General features: G+C 35.6%; 2 protein-coding genes across 2 annotated transcripts in view; both read left to right on the plus strand.

Moving 5' to 3' along the window:
• SOS2 (SOS Ras/Rho guanine nucleotide exchange factor 2) overlaps positions 1–9,274 on the plus strand; it is a 56,904-nt gene extending 47,630 nt beyond the window's left edge. Inside the window, exons 19-22 of the mRNA XM_006920207.3 lie at positions 2,005–2,266; positions 2,801–2,842; positions 6,579–6,688; positions 7,556–9,274. Of these exons, the coding sequence (XP_006920269.1) occupies positions 2,005–2,266; positions 2,801–2,842; positions 6,579–6,688; positions 7,556–8,065 (924 nt within the window). The 3' untranslated portion in view covers positions 8,066–9,274. The remainder of the gene's footprint in view (positions 1–2,004; positions 2,267–2,800; positions 2,843–6,578; positions 6,689–7,555) is intronic.
• A 140-nt stretch (positions 9,275–9,414) lies between these two features.
• Positions 9,415–16,146, plus strand: VCPKMT (valosin containing protein lysine methyltransferase). Its single transcript, XM_006920208.3, has 6 exons — positions 9,415–10,167; positions 10,264–10,374; positions 10,546–10,618; positions 11,454–11,573; positions 12,550–12,654; positions 15,189–16,146. The coding sequence occupies exons 1-6, from the start codon at positions 9,794–9,796 to the stop codon at positions 15,201–15,203; spliced, it is 798 nt and encodes a 265-aa protein (XP_006920270.2). The 5' UTR covers positions 9,415–9,793; the 3' UTR covers positions 15,204–16,146.
• The last annotated feature ends 204 nt before the right edge of the window (positions 16,147–16,350 follow it).

The following is a 16,350-nucleotide window of genomic DNA, read 5'->3' on the forward strand; positions in this document are numbered from 1 at the left end:
GGTACTTTTTTCCTTTGGTTGTATTTTTTTGTGGGGGGGGGGTCATTTTGTTTTAGGTGAACTGACCCCTTTCAGTATTTCCTGTAGTGCAGGCCTTGTAGTGGGGAATTCCCTCAATTTTTGTATGTCTGAAAAAGTCTTAATTTCTTCTTCATATCTAAAGGAGAGCTTAGCTGGATACATTATCCTAGGCTGGCAGTTCATTTCACTTAATAGTTTAAATATTTGATTCTATTCCTTTCTGGCTTGTAAGGTCACACTGAGAAGTCTGACAATAATCTAATGGGTTTTCCTTTATAAGTTACTGTTTTCTTCTCCCTGGCTGCCCTGAGAATTCTGTCTTTGTTGTTGATTTTTGATAACTTTAATACAGTGTGTCTTGATGAAGGCCTTTTTTTGGGTCGAAATAATTGGGTGGTCTGTTGACTTCTTGAATTCCAAGCTCCAGCTCATTTTTTAGATTTGGAAAATTCTTGTCAACTATTTGTCTGAAAATGCTTTGTAGTCCCTGCTCCTTTTCCTTGCCTTTGATAGTGCCCATTATTCTTATGTTTTCTCTCCCGATGGTATCAATTAGTTCTTGTATTACTCTTTCATTATTTTTCATTCTTCGGTTTCTTTCTTCTTCCTTCTGGTTCATTTCTAGATTTTTGTCTTTGATATCACGGACCCTTTCCTCCATTTGGTCAACTCTATTTCTCAAGCTTGCTATTTCATTTTTCAACTCTTGCAGTGTGTTCTTCATCTCTAGAAGTTCTGTTTGGTTCTTTTCAAGGGTTTCAGTCTCCTTGCTCTGCTCATCTAGTTGTTTTTTCAATTCCTATGATATGACTCGTTTTTTCAATTCCTATTGATATGACTCGTTTCGGAACTCACTGAATATTTTCAGAAGTACCATCTCTGTCATTTAAGTTGCACATTTCTATGTCTGTAAGCTTATTTTCTGGAGATTTTTCTCTTTCTTTCTGAGATGCCTTGTCACCTTGGTTATTCATGGTGTTTAATGGACTATTTCTCCGCCTGGGTATTAATGGAAATGTATTCTGCTGGTTTTCCAGAAAGATTTATTATATAAAGGTCTCTCTTTAGCCTGCTGCAAAGAAGGCACTTTTCTTCTGGTTTCCAGTAGGTGGCGTCTAAGCCTCTTGGATCGCTGCTTTACATAAAGCCTTAATAATGACTTTACATAATGCCTTTATTTTCTTGTAGATATTTAATTACATTCACTACCCTCAGTTTCAGTCCTTGTCAGTGTTAGCAACAGTTTCAGTAGCGTTTGCTCAGATTCCCCTGGGTTCCGTGGTGATGGGTCTTGGAGGGTATGGGGGGAGGGCCCCCTAGGTTGAGGGTTGGGGCCTACGGCTCAGCCTCAGTTTTGCAGTCACGGCTGGTAAAAATCAACTGTTGTTTCTCTGCCGTCCACTTCTCTGCTTTCTGTCCTGATGACTAGGCCCTGCCTCTGCCTGCATGGAACTCAACTCTCCCAGGCAGGGCTGTTCAGGGAACTCGCCTCTCCTTCTCCTCTCTGCCCCCTCCTCCTCTTATAGGTAGCTCCAGTGGCTGTGAGAGGCAGCTTCTTTGTTTATCCCAGTTCACCTCCCGACATTTGGAGTTCTCAGCTGTGGTAGCTCTTATGTGCAGATCCCATGCTCAGACGTGCTGGTGTGCAGTTTGGGTATTTTTTGTTGAGTTTTAAATGTTCAGCTTATTGTTTCAAGGGGATAGATCTGGGGACATCTCTCACTTCATCATGTTTCCTGGAACTCTTCCCAAGTAGATTTTTAATAATTTTATTTCTTCAGTATGAAAAGAGGTTGATTTATATCAAGTCTATCTTAAAATTAAGTCAAATCCCAAAGTGTTGTACTCAAATGTTATTGGCTTTTTTTGCCTATTGGGATTCTCTTGTACTCTCTTAACTATATGCTAAGCATAAAGTAGCACTAAACTATAAAAATAAAGTATATGCAAATTAGTAATGGTAATTATGTTTACTTTTTCTAGCCTAGGAAATCAACTTTCTCTTTGAAATCTCCTGGAATAAGGCCTAATACAGGCCGACATGGCTCTACCTCAGGCACTTTACGAGGTCATCCAACACCATTGGAAAGAGAACCATGTAAAATAAGCTTTAGTCGGATTGCTGAAACTGAGCTTGAGTCAACAGTGTCAGCACCAACCTCTCCAAACACACCATCTACTCCGCCAGTATCTGCTTCTTCAGACCTCAGTGTGTTTTTAGATGTGGATCTCAATAGTTCCTGTGGTACGTATTTGTTGGAAACCTTTTAGTAAAATGAATCTAATGGTTAAGATAATTCTCATCATTTTAATTAGGGAACTGTAGAATCCTTTTCAAACTGTATTAGCGCAGAAAGTGACAGTGGAATGTGAAAATAGTGATTAAACACGGGGGAGTATAGTATGATTCATGAATTATTTATGTATATTATTTTCTAAGTTATTCATTCAACAAAGATTCATTTAGTACCTTTTGGGCACCAGTACTACTCTAAAGAGAGCAATAAACAATGAATAAATAAGAAAACAAGCAAATATATTCTGTGAAGAAAATTTAGAAAGAGACTGATAGAGAGGAAACTACTGATGCTAAAAAAGAAAAAAACATTCCAGGTACAGAGTACTGGGTTCATTTCTTTAAATGAGCTAACATGGCAAAAGATGATGATAAAATTCTGTACCCTGTGTATGTTATTACATATGTTACTTTATGCAAACATGTTTAAAAAATAAAAATAATACATATATTTTTTCAAATTAATTTTTCTCATTCCAATAGGCAGCAATAGCATCTTTGCTCCAGTTCTCTTGCCACATTCAAGTAAGTAAGAATTTGAGTTGATTCTAATGAAATGATTTAAAGATAATCATTGAGTCGATTAAATTTGTATATGAGTGGTCTGGATTTTAGGAACATTTAAAAAATTTAATAAGTGAAATTCTTATAATAAATTGAGTTATTTGCTTACAGCTGGGTACTATTTAAACTTTACTATAGATTGTATTTATCATTTTATAACCTGTATTCTAGGACCTGTGTGACCATTGAACAAATCACTTAGTATCTCCAAGCTTGTTAAGGATCAAATGAGAACTATGTAGAGCACCTTGCACATTACTTAGCAGAGAATAAGCAGTGACTTCATATCAGTTGCCTCTTCAATCTCCCACCTCTTCCAATTTATTTTCCCATAAGAATAATATACTAAATGTTTCTCAGGTTCTCAGGCTAGTACTTGATCACTTATTTCCTCATATGATCTTAATAAAGCAGTATTTTAAGTAAAACACTATTCTGCCATTCTTAATTATTTCATAATTTATGACATAAATGCTGTCACCTTTCTTTCTGTGGTTAGTTGTTTAAAATAAAATAACTCAAAAGGGACACAACAACTTCAAGAATAATTCTCCCAATCTGGAGAACTTCTGCTTCTATCATAGTAAAGTGTATATAATTTAGATAGTAGAATGTTCTCTTACTTTGGTAGGGGCACATCCTCCAGTATGAGAAAAGTAGGTTTATTATTTTAAATGTTTAATTCCAAACTTTAATTTTTAAATTTTTTATAAGTGACATATGCATAGTTTTTAAAAGCAAATAATGCTAAAACACTTAAAATGAAATGAACAGCAGTTCCCTATCACACGTCTCTGCAGCCCTTTTTCTCCAATGACACTCCCACATTTTTAATTGATGTTTTTATAATTTTCTCTCTTTTGAACCATTAATTTTACACAGTGTTTATTGATTTCCTGTTATGGTAGGTGAGGATTTAGCTCTTTGCCTAATATACTGATCACATTTAGGGAAAATATTTCACTGCTAAGCCAAGATAGTGTATACTGTGATTATGCTTCCTTGTACAGCTCTGTTTCTTGAAGTTAATAATAGCCTCATTAACGCTTGGGTTTTTTGTTTGTTTATTTTTTAAAAACATTTATTACTCAATCTTCCCACACCCTTCCACAGCATGATTTTCTATCATGTCAAACCACTCAGGGAAGCTGTCAGGATTTTTTTTTTCTTTTTAACTTGGAAACTTCCTTCCTGCTGCCCTTTTGTCCTCATGCTTCGGTTTGGACTGGTTGCCGTGTTGGCCTCTGACTCAGCTGTCATCCTAGAACTTTCTTTTTTTGTCATCCTAGAAATTCCCTTTACTTCTCTCCTGTATTGGATCCTTGTTTTTTGGATTCCTTGTCTTCTTTCTTGATATGCTCTCTTACTTTGGTAGGGGCACATCCTCCAGTAGCTGCTTGAGAAAGGATACATAGGATATAAAGTTTTTAAGTTCTTGCATTTCTGAAACTGTATTTATACATTTAATTGTTCATGTTGGCTGGGTATAGAATTTTAAATCATTTTCACTCAGAATCTTGAAGACATTTTCCTACTGTTTTCTAGCTTTTATACTTCCTGTTTAAGAGTCCCATATCATTCACTGATAAATTATTCATGCATAATTTTTAAATGCCTGATAAGTGCAGGCAGTATTTTAGGTATAAGAAATGTGGCACTGAACAAATTAGACCGAAAAAATCCTTCTGTCGATAATTCTACATTCTCAGTTCTTCTTTAAAAAACTATACTTGCTGTAGCAAAGGGACCCAAACATACAGTGCTTTAAATGGAATAGTTTATTTTTCACAATAGCCAGAGCAAGTAGACAGCTCTACTTCACAAGGCTTTCAAGCTAGCACGGCAATTCAGGGTTCTCAAAATGGGGCTTCCATCTCTGAGTCTTGAGCAGCTGCTACAGTTGTTAGCAGTTTTCTGCTAGTAGGAATGTGGAGGGCAAGCAGCTTTGTTATTTAAAAAAAAAAAAAAAATGTCATCTGGAAGTTGCACACATCGCTCCTGCTCTCTCATTGGCCGAAACTTAGTTACATGGACATACCTAGCTACAAGGGAGGCTTAGAGATGTTGTTTATAACTAGGCAACCTTTTGTCTTGCTAAAATTCATGGGATCCTATTTCTAAAAGGAAGAAAGGGAAAGGTGCACTGGGGGACAATTAACAGTCTCTGCCACAATATATTCAGAAAACTTTTAGGATCTTCTCATTATTAACAATGATCTTTAATGTGGGTCTTTTTCTTTTTCTGTCATTTTGCTGTCCACTCAGCAAGCTCATTAAATTTAAAGACTTGTGATTTTGAGTTCTAGAAAATGTTTCTCACTCAAGTAAGAAGGAAAGAAGTACAGAGACAGACTGACAGAGTGCTTTTCCAAAAGAGCAAGGAACTTCCTTTTCAGTAGCCCCTAGCAAATGTGCTTTCAGATTTTACTAGTCTGAATTAGGTCATGTGCCTACAGCTAACCAGACACTCTGGCTGAAGAAATGGGATAACTCTTGATTGACTTGATCTAATTAGGGTCCATCTCTGGAGCTAAGGAGTAGGTCAGCTTTCACTGAAGCACATGGCTGCATACATGAATGGTAGATAAAAATGTGATCATGTTAAGAAAGTTGGAAAATGAGTCTTATGCCCACTTTTTGACTGGAATTGGGATGTACTGGGAAGAATTGGCTGACTAACCATCACTCCTCTTGGTGATTCCCTATCACCAAGAGTTCTCCCAATGACAGGGCAGAGGATGCTGGACAGGCAAAAGAATATATCCACAACAGATAGTGCTCTGCCTAACCTCTCTATACCATCTGCCAACACCCTATAGGCATATTCTGTTTCTACTATTGGCACCCTAAGCCAGCAAAATCCCCTGAGGTGATTGCAGTCACATGATCAGGACAGCAATTTTGATATGGAGTAAGGAGTTCGAAATCTTTACTTGTATGTCCCATAAGCAGTTTGTACTCAGTGTGTTTAAAATTTAAACTCATCAACTTTTCCTAACTAACTCTTATGAACCCAGTCTCAATATGATGATAAATGAGACATGGTCTCTGCCATTATGATAATTGTGTGTGGAGAAAGATATCAAATAGGGAGTTGGTCCATAATTTCAGATATTTTCTAATCATATGAAAAAGAAATAAATGTAAATAGTTCTTATTCTAAGTCTGGTGGCTTGTTTAGTGGAACTATTTCCCCTAATATTTTATTTTGTGAATTTCCTTTAACGTGGTTATATATTGTGTGTCTATTATCAATGAGAGACTTGCAAAGAGAAAGTTATGTGATACAACCCTACCTATGGTCTCTTATATGGAAGTTTTATTACCTGTGTAGAAATGTATCCGATTGTAGCTACTGCAGTTTATACAAATATGTTTGTTTTATCTGTTTTAGATTTTAAAGAGGCTTTTCAGGGAGCAGAATGTCATTATTAATCTGAAATAAATAGTATGTCTTTATTTAGCTATAGTATCTACTATGTGCCAGGCACTGTCATTATGTTAAGTGCTAGGAATGCAAAAATAAATACACACTGCTCTCAGAAAGCTTACAGTTTAATGGAGAAGATAGAGAAACCAACAGTCAGCTACAATACAGTCTAACAGATGCCATAGCAGGGATGATCACAAATTTAAATTAAGTTTGTCTAATGGTTGCACTGTGAATTGTGGTTAAACTAATCTTTTTTACCTGCAGAGTCTTTCTTCAGTTCGTGTGGTAGTTTACATAAACTTAGTGAAGAGCCACTGATTCCTCCTCCTCTTCCTCCTCGAAAAAAGTTTGATCATGATGCTTCAAATTCCAAGGTAGTCAACAGAACTTAGTTAGGTTTGCCTCAACTTATTCAGAGCTGTAAATCTTTAAAATAGTGCTTCTCTTGTAAAGAGTCTGTCTATTAATTATAATTTGGCTACCCTTTATGGTTTTTAAACATTTGGGTTTTATTTGAAAAGTACTTTAAATAATTGTTTAATCCACATAATACTTTTTTAAAAACAGAGGCTAGGCATATTCACAGATACTCAAAAAGAAGTACATTTTCTTTCTGGTGGAGATGGAAAGAACTTTAGTATTCAAAGCATTCTTCAAACTTTTAGCTGGTGCCTTTCAAACTTTAGGCTGCATCAGAATCACCTGGAAAGCTTGTTAAAAACAGACTGACAGAGTTTCTGATTCAGTAGATCTTGAATGGGGCCTGAAAATTTGCATTTCTAACAAGTTCCCTACTAGTGCTGATGCTGCTGGTCCCTGGATCACACTTTGTACACCATGACTTTAAGCCTCACTGGCCATGTAGAAGTAGATGGCCAGAAAGTAGTAGCTGGATATTAAGTCTTCTTGACATCATGTCCTTTCATATCTACAAAACTATATATTCTTTTCATTCACTTGCCTATTATTAAAATGGATGAATTTATGAAATATGTATACAAAGGAAGATAACCTGAGGCATTCTAAGATTTCAGTTAAAACAACTCATTATAGAAATATTGAACCGGGCCCTGAATTAAACTGGGAATAATTTTCTCATAAATTGTATCATGAAATCAGATTAACCTGTTTTGAGCCTCTGGATTTAACATGACATATAAGAATTTTTCAGTCGTTTAAAAACATTTTCTCATAGATTTTTTAGGAGAACAGAAGTATAATTTAATTACTTTTCTTTTTAGGGAAATATGAAATCTGATGATGACCCCCCTGCTATTCCACCGAGACAACCTCCTCCTCCAAAGGTAAAACCCAGAGTTCCTGCTCCTACTGGTGCATTTGATGGGCCTCTGCATAGTCCACCTCCACCGCCACCGAGAGATCCTCTTCCTGATACCCCTCCACCGGTTCCCCTTCGGCCTCCAGAACACTTTATAAACTGTCCATTTAATCTTCAGCCACCTCCGCTGGGACATCTTCACAAAGATCCAGACTGGTTCAGAGATGTTAGTACGTGTCCTAATTCGCCAAACACTCCTCCTAGCACACCCTCTCCAAGGGTGCCACGTCGATGCTATGTGCTCAATTCTAGTCAGAATAATCTTGCTCATCCTCAAGCTCCCCCTGTTCCACCAAGGCAGACTTCAAGCCCTCACCTCCCAAAACTGCCACCAAAGACTTACAAACGGGAGCTTTCACATCCCCCATTGTACAGACTGCCTTTGCTAGAAAATGCAGAAACTCCTCAATGACCTTAGCCATATGTAGTCATTGACACTGGAATGGTATTTGTAAAGGATTTTTTTAATTTATTAAAAAGAAAGGCATAGTATTTTAGTATTTTTAGTACTTTTTACAAATAATGCTCTTAAGAATGCTACTGATCAAATAAGCTTTTAAAAATTGGAAAAATAAAAATACAGAAGTCCTTTACCGTTATTCTCAGGTGATCAGTAGCATTGCCTTGTCTTGGATCCTCAGTGCTGCCAAAAGGCCAGTATAAAGAATTTATATTTGCACTGTAGACTCTGCTAAAATATGTTTTAAAGTGACATTGCACTGAAAAGGGATAGTGCATTTATGGAATTTTTCAAATTTGAGTAATAGCTGCCTTTTTAAGGCAATAAATTTACACAAATAATAGAGGATATATGGTGTTACTGATTTCCAAATCTCTTTGACCATCTTCTAGTTTTTACTTGTAGTTTTTACATTTAGGAGAATTGTGAATAATACCCTATGTTCTTAAACTTTTTAATGCCATGTCTTAAATGCCAGAATTTGCTGCTGAAGACAAAAATGAAAAATAGAATGAAAAGAATAGAATGCACTGTTTATTATTTTGTCAAAATGTAAACAAAGACTACCTAACCCAATCATAGAGGAGAAAAGGGCATGTTATTATTCAGAGGTGCCTTTTGTTTTTACAGGCTGTGGTGTCTTTAGCTAATGAGTTGCCTATTGTTTTGGAAAATGTATGTACAGTTTTGTTAATATTGTATATTTAAAGATAATGCTAATAACATAAATTTAAGTGACTTCAGGCCTATAATACAATCTGCTACTTTACTAATTCATAAATTAAGAGGAAAAGTTTCTTATGGCGTAGGAACCAGCTGCTTGCCGTCAAGACCTAATAACTTCCTCTGTACATCTTGTGTTAACTAAAATTTTTTAAAATATTTTTTTAGATTGGTAATATTTAAAACAGCAAATACTTACAGCTTTATTAAACTTTTTAATCAGAGAAGTGAGTAAAACTTTTATTTGCCATTTGGACTCCTTCATTTAAAGTGATGAAAAAGTGTGTTTTGCAGATAGTGCCAGTAGCGGCAGTTGTAAAGTAGCCAAAAGCCACATTGTTTATTTACTAGTCTGAGGCCTTTTACTGTGCTTTGTATCAGAGTTCTTAACAAGATTAATAAATCACCCCAGTCTTAATTTTTAAAAGACTTTTAAAATGTGTTTTCAGTATAAGGAACAAGGGGGGAGATTTTTTTGAGTTCTGTAGAAATATTTACACACACTTTATTTTCAATATTTTTGTACTTCAATTACATAATCCCGAAGCATTTAACTGATGTAAATTTTAGAAAGATAACGGTGTCTTCACTGCTAAACGCAATCAGGAAGCTTGTTATTTTTATAAATTCAGGTGAAAAATTAGAAGCATGCTAGGAAACTCTTGATAAACAGGATTATAGCCATCCTTGGTAGGATCTTGGAAATTGCCTGGATTTAAGGCCAGTAACTACTGTGTGAATCACTCTCCAACCAGGTAAAACATGAGGTTGGCTTTGATTTTTAAAGATTATACCAACTTTAGCTGTAAAAGTGATTTAAACAAACTGTTCGTTATTACCAGACTTATAATTTGAGCGTGAGGCACTCCAGCTCGTAGGGGAAGCAGATGGCCTAGCACTCGGCCACGCCCAGGTAATGCTGCCTTCCGGGCTTTGTGCCTTCACGCACGTGTCGACATGCCAACTCCGCCACTAGGTGGCGTTGAGCCCCTCGCAAGCCGGGACCTGGGGGCGGGTGCGCGTGGGTATGACGTCACTGTGCGCGCCGCATCTTGTTGCCGGGCAGCTATGGCGACTCTGGAGTCCTCGGTGGATGATCCATTGCAGAACTTTGTGCGAGTTTTGGAGAAGAGAGATGGCACAGCGTTACGACTGCAGCAGTATGGCTCCGGCGGCGTGGGTTGTGTAGTTTGGGATGCTGCCATTGTCCTTTCTAAATACCTGGAAACGCCCGAGTTTTCTGGTGATGAGGCCCACACGCTGAGCCGGCGGTCCGTGCTGGAGCTGGGCTCTGGCACCGGTGCCGTGGGGCTCATGGCCGCTACCCTCGGGTAAGAGTTGGTAGGAGGGGTTACCAATTTGGGGGGAAACCCTGCTTACTGGCTTCCCACCCTTGTACCTACGCCTCAATCGACGTTATTTTATAGGGCAGATGTTGTAGTTACCGATCTTGAGGAATTGCAAGACTTGCTGAAGATGAATATTAATATGAACAAGCATCTTGTCACTGGTTCTATTCACGCCAAGGTACTGAAATGGTTTGTATGGCCTTTCAGCTTATATTAAGATAACGATTTATAGTTTGCTTTAAGTTGTGTTTCACTAAAATCATGATTAATGCGAAGGGGACTTTCTGGGTCTTGTTTTTAAAACAAGAATATTTTAAATTATCAAAGTAACAGTTAAAATATTTGGTTGACATTTTTAAGGGGGGAAGAAATAGAAGACTTTCCTTCTCCACCAGACTACATTCTAATGGCTGACTGCATATACTACGAAGAGGTAGGTATTCGATGAGTGAAGCCTCTTCCTTTAGAAGATGTTATTTCCTGGATTCTAGAGCACACATTTCTAAAAGTTTTAAAATAACTGAATGCAGGATATTTGTCCTATGGTTGATGAGACAGGAGAAAAGAAATATCTCCAGGGACTACATACACTCATGATGAACATATAGGCCTGTGAATCATGATGAGAAAAGTGCATTTTACTAGCGGTTTCTGTTAAATTTTTAAAGGATTTGCCATTTGGATCTGTTGGAAAAGCTAAGAGTTCTTTTTTCTTTTTTTTTACTTAGATGTTCCTAGTTCAATGACATGTTAAGTATGACATTGAGAATTTAGTTGCATTGTAAATAATTTGTTGTTCTGTGGCAAGATTTATTAGACTCAGAATGATTTTTTTTAAGTTATCAGTTTGTGTAGCATTGTGAATATCGGTCATTTTTCAAATAATGAGTGTTGAGCCAGTTTATGTTCAGGTTAGGTCAGACTTGCTTTTGTAGGTAAATTGTTGATTGCTTAAATCTTGTTAAATAGATTAAATAAAACTAAACTTTAAAAGTGAAGTCAGTTCCATATGTTTTCTCATGGGAATTCCAAAATGCAGTCACTTTACTCTTTTCTTTGGAAACCGAAGTCAGTACAATGGTGGGTTACTTAAGAGGAGTTTACTAATCATTAGTTAACAGAGCTTTAACCACATGTACTTTGTTGGACTGATTCAAAAATGGATAAAGTGTAGGGGAGTTATAATTACCCCTTACCCCTCCTCTACCCCCTTTTATGGTAAAAATATAAATTTTTTAAGCCATAAAAATTATATTCTTTTTGAACAGTCTTTGGAGCCATTGTTGAAAACTCTAAAAGATCTCAGTGGATCTGAGACTTGTATTATATGTTGTTATGAACAACGAACGATGGGAAAAAATCCAGAAATTGAGAAAAAATATTTTGAGGTGGGTAACTCTATTAAATCTATCTTTATAGTGATTGCCCTTCAGGGAAGCTGTATGTGACTGTGTATTCAAGTATATTATGGTAATTTTGAGTGAGGAAAGCATGAACCCTAGGATTCTTCACAGCCCGCCGTTCTACTAAGCCTCTTCCCTTTTTTTAAAAATATTTTCTGATCCTTTATTTCTTTTTTAATTGATCTAGTATCTGTGGAACAGTATAAAATAATGGTGATGCTCTTGTCTTTTCTGAGAAAGTTTTCAATGTTTCCTTATTAAACCTGCTGGCTTTTGAGAACATATTAATGATTTAATTAATGATGTATGTATTACTTCTGGAGAATATATCATAGAAACATAGCATGGGATATGTTTTTATTTCTGTGTTTTCCTCTACATTTTTTGTGAAAGTTTTGACCAAGATATCCTATCTATTTTGGGGGTTTTGTTCTGTTTTTTAAAATAAAAACTCATGGGAATTTGCAAAAGTAGTGCATAGAGTTCCACCCATCTTCCCCCAGTGGTCACACAAACCCTTTTTATGGGCAAAAATCCATCACATTACATATATGTAGCCATGCAGTTTTGTCCACTGAAAGGACTACTTTGGTTAAATGAGAAAGCAAATACATGACTGCTTCAGATATATGCCAAAATTTTTTTTCATGTTTTTTTTTAATATGAAGAATGTTAATGAATTTTTGAAACTTTATAATTAAAAAGTTCATATTGTTAAACATTTTCAGTTAAAACATGTAAAATGCACATATATCAAGTGCTCAGCTCAATTTTTCCTGTGTATACACCCAAGTAAGCATCACCCAACATAAGGATAATGGAACATTTTCACGACCTCAGAAGGTTCCCATGTGCCTCTTCCCAGTCAGTATTCCTCCAAACATAACCACCGTTCTGATGTCTCTCACCACAGGACAGTTCATCTTATTGAATTTAAAGTATATTTCTTTTAAATTTATAGCTCCTTCAACTGGACTTTGACTTTGAAAAAATTCCTTTGGAAAAACATGATGAAGAATATCGAAGCGAAGATATTCATATTTTGTACATCAGAAAGAAAAAATCGGTAAATACATTTCTGGCTCTTTATCCTCTGAGAAGGTTTCATTAGCTGGACTCTGTCTCTGAGCTTACATGTGATGTAAATGTTGATTTTGATGTTGAGAAACAGCTATGATGATTCACTGGACTCAGACACTAATTTTCAATGTCAAAGTTACTTGAGCCTCGGGGTTCTTCCTTTAAGGCAGGCTTCTTTTGTAAAGGTCCTTTCTAGTTGTGAATTATATAGCTTTATAATTGGATGTTACCTCAGACAAGTAACTTAGCTATTTATAAGTTTCCGTTATCACTTATAGATTTTTGAATGCCAGCTCTGACCTTTGCGAACTTTCTCCAACCATTCAAATTTTTTTTAATAGTCAAAGTGAAAATATAACAACTCTTCCCTTGGTGGTCTAGTGGCTAAGATTTGGCACTTTCACTACTGTGGCCAGGTTTAATTCCTGGTCAGGGAAGTTAATATATTGAATCACTATGTTGTACACCTGAAACTAATTTATATATCAACTATATTAAAAAATAAATTTTAAAAAGTAAAATATAACAAGGCCAAATAATGAAAAATGTATCTGTTTAATAGAATATATGTATATTCTCCTTTTATTGCTTCCTTTACTTGTTAAAACCATTACATTTTATGCAGGTTGCCTCTGTGATGCCTAGAGTTTGAGCCTGTAGAAAAGAAGAATTGTTTCATCCTTTTTTTTTTTTTTTAATCCCCAGCATCTTTCGTATATGTGACTGGCATAAGGCAGGGACATGATCAATTTTATGATTTAAGAATGTTCAATTTAATAACTTTTCTGTTATCTTTGCTTTGATTAAATATGTTTGTGATGTTTTCTGATTATGTGAATTCTAGCCAAAAGCAAATAACTGATAATTTTGGGAATCAAGACCTGGCGTTAGGTGTTAGGGTAAGAGGAGCAGTGGGATTAGTAATTCAGATCAATCAACTTTTATGTGGCATGATGCCACGTAATAAATATGGTTTTATGCCTTAGGGGATTCAGTTTTAGCTGAAGTTGTGTAGTTTAAAAGTAGAGTTTTTTGAGGCATAAAGATTTTATGATCCCTAAATATAAAGCCTTTTTTTTTTAATTCTTTTTAAAAATTAATATAATTCACATATCATAAAATTCACCCTTTTAAAGCATACAATTTAGTGGTTTGTAGTATATTTACAGAGTTGCACAACTATCACCACTTTCAAATTTTAAACATTTTCATCTCCGCCTTCCCCCCTCCCCAAATAAAAAAAACCCATACCCATTAGCGGTCACTTCCTTTTCCTGCCTCCTGGCAATCACCAATCTATTCTCTGTCTCTATGGATTTGCTTATCCTGAACATTTCATATACAGGTATCCCCACTTTCAGAAAGTTCACATTATGCCACTTTGCTTTTACAAATGACCTCATTAGTACCCGTTTTCTCTAACTGAAAGAAATCCAGAGAGGTTTTTCACTTTTACAAAAGAAGCCATTATTATACTAACATGGGTCTTTCCTAAAAGCAAAGTGGCAAAAATTGAAAGAAGGAATACTCTTCACTTTATGCCATTTCATCTTATGAACGTTTTCATAGGAATGCGCAAGGGAAACTTGTAAATGCAGTCAAGCACACACTATGTGGTTTCCTGTATCTGGCTTCTTTCACTCAGCACAGTGTTTTCCAGGTCCAGTCATGTTGTAGCACATGACTCCTTCTTAGAGTTGAGTATTAGTCCTTTGTATGGATATACCACACCTTCATCTATCCATTCATCAGTCAGTGGGCCTTTTCGTTTTTTCCACTTTTTGGCTCTAATGAATACTTTTGCTCTGAATAGTCACATCAACATTTTCGTGTGACATTTTTAAATCCCTTGGGTATATTCCTAGACTAGACTTGCTAGGTTATATGAGAACTCTTATGTTTAACTTTTTGAGGAATTGCCAAACTATTCCAGAGCTACTATACCATTTCCACCAGCAATGTCTCAGTATTCCAGTTTCTCCGTATCCTCACCAACAATTGTCATTGTCCATCTTTTTGATTATAGTCACCTTGGGTTGAAGTAGATATTTCATTGTGGCTTTTATTTTCATTTCCCCAATGACTAATGAGGTTAAATATCTTTTCATGTTCTTATTGGCCATTTGTATATTTTTACAGAATTACTTTTTTTAAAATTAGATTTTTTGTCTTTTTATTGTTGTTGTAAGAGTTCTTTATTACTCTAGATACTAGACCCTTACCAGATAGTTAACTCCCAGATACTTTCTCCCATTCTGTAAGTTGTCTTTTTGTTTTCTTGATAGTATGTCCTTTGAAGCACAAAGCTTTTTAATTTTGATGATAATCAGTGTTATCTATTTTTTCTTTGTTTTCTTGTGCTTTAGGTATCAGCAAAGAATCATCTCTAAACATTATGCGTGTTGTTCATTTGAATTGCATGCAGCCATTTGTAGGCATATTACCTAGTATTAGATACCCAATAAATACTTAATTTGTAATAAGAAATCAGTCTGTAAAGTTTCCTTTTTTTTCTTACAGAAATTTTCATCGTGAAATCTTTAGTCATCTTACCCAAGCCTCTAACAACTTGGGTAAGCTAAAGATGTGAATGGAGCATCTGAAAATAGCATGGGAAGATTGTGTTCACAGATTTTTCCAGCATGTCCTTGGAGATCTGATATATAGACAACAACCATCATGGGCTGCCTGCAATACGGAAAATGACTACCTGCCTGCCAATAGGCCTGAAGTCCAACTTAGATTACTTTTAGCTCAGCATCAAGGACTACTTAAAAAAAATTATGTATTTGTTAATCTTCAAATAAAAATAGGTATTAAGATTAGCTTAAAGTCTGCCAAAATTAATTCAAACCAGTAAATTTTTGTTTATTTTCAAGAAAGGTAAATTTAAAGGCAGGTTTTTATATGTATCCTTCACTTCCTTACTTTTAAGAGAGCCTTCATACTCAAATGTTCTTTTATGTTAAAAAAAAAAAAAAAAACCCTGAAAATGTTTTGTATATTTAATTTGCCAAAGTCTTATTTTTTCCTCCACTATACATGTCAATACTATACATGTGAGTTAGACAGTAAATTATACTGTAGTGAGTTGGTAAGAATGAAAGTTAAGAAATCAGGAGATTGGGAGGAGGAAAGCTATCTTTACAAAAGTTTTCATTTGAGAATGAAGTGAGAATAAAAAGCCCATTTTCAGGTTCATGCACTTTTCCTCATACCAGTCTTCAAGGAAAATGTGGCCAAAACCACTGGTGTTAACTTGTTTACGTGAAACAGAAAGATTTTAAATAACTACTAGTGTAGTTCTATATACATTTAGTGAATGATTTTGAGACTGTAGTGTCTGTTTTATGTTATGACAATCATCTCACAGATCTATCAAGAACTTAAGTTCCAAAGAGTAATATTAACTGGTAGAATTCTGGCATTGGTGCTAGGTGACACATTTTATGTCTTAAAATAAACATTATTTTTGAGATCCTTTGACTTTGTGACTGTTTCAGAAATAGATTTGAAGAAAATGAATGTCTAAAGCAAATAACATTTCCAGAGAGAGCTAAAAGCAGCCCTATTTAGAGAAATTAAAGATCAAAGCCAAGAGAACAGGTCTTTCCTTCAGGCTTACTTCAGTCTTTAAAGTTTGTTTTCCTGTTTTTCAAATACTTTGTTCATACTGCCCTTA

This window comes from Pteropus alecto, unplaced genomic scaffold (assembly GCF_000325575.1).
Source record: "Pteropus alecto unplaced genomic scaffold, ASM32557v1 scaffold86, whole genome shotgun sequence".
NCBI lineage: Eukaryota > Metazoa > Chordata > Mammalia > Chiroptera > Pteropodidae > Pteropus > Pteropus alecto.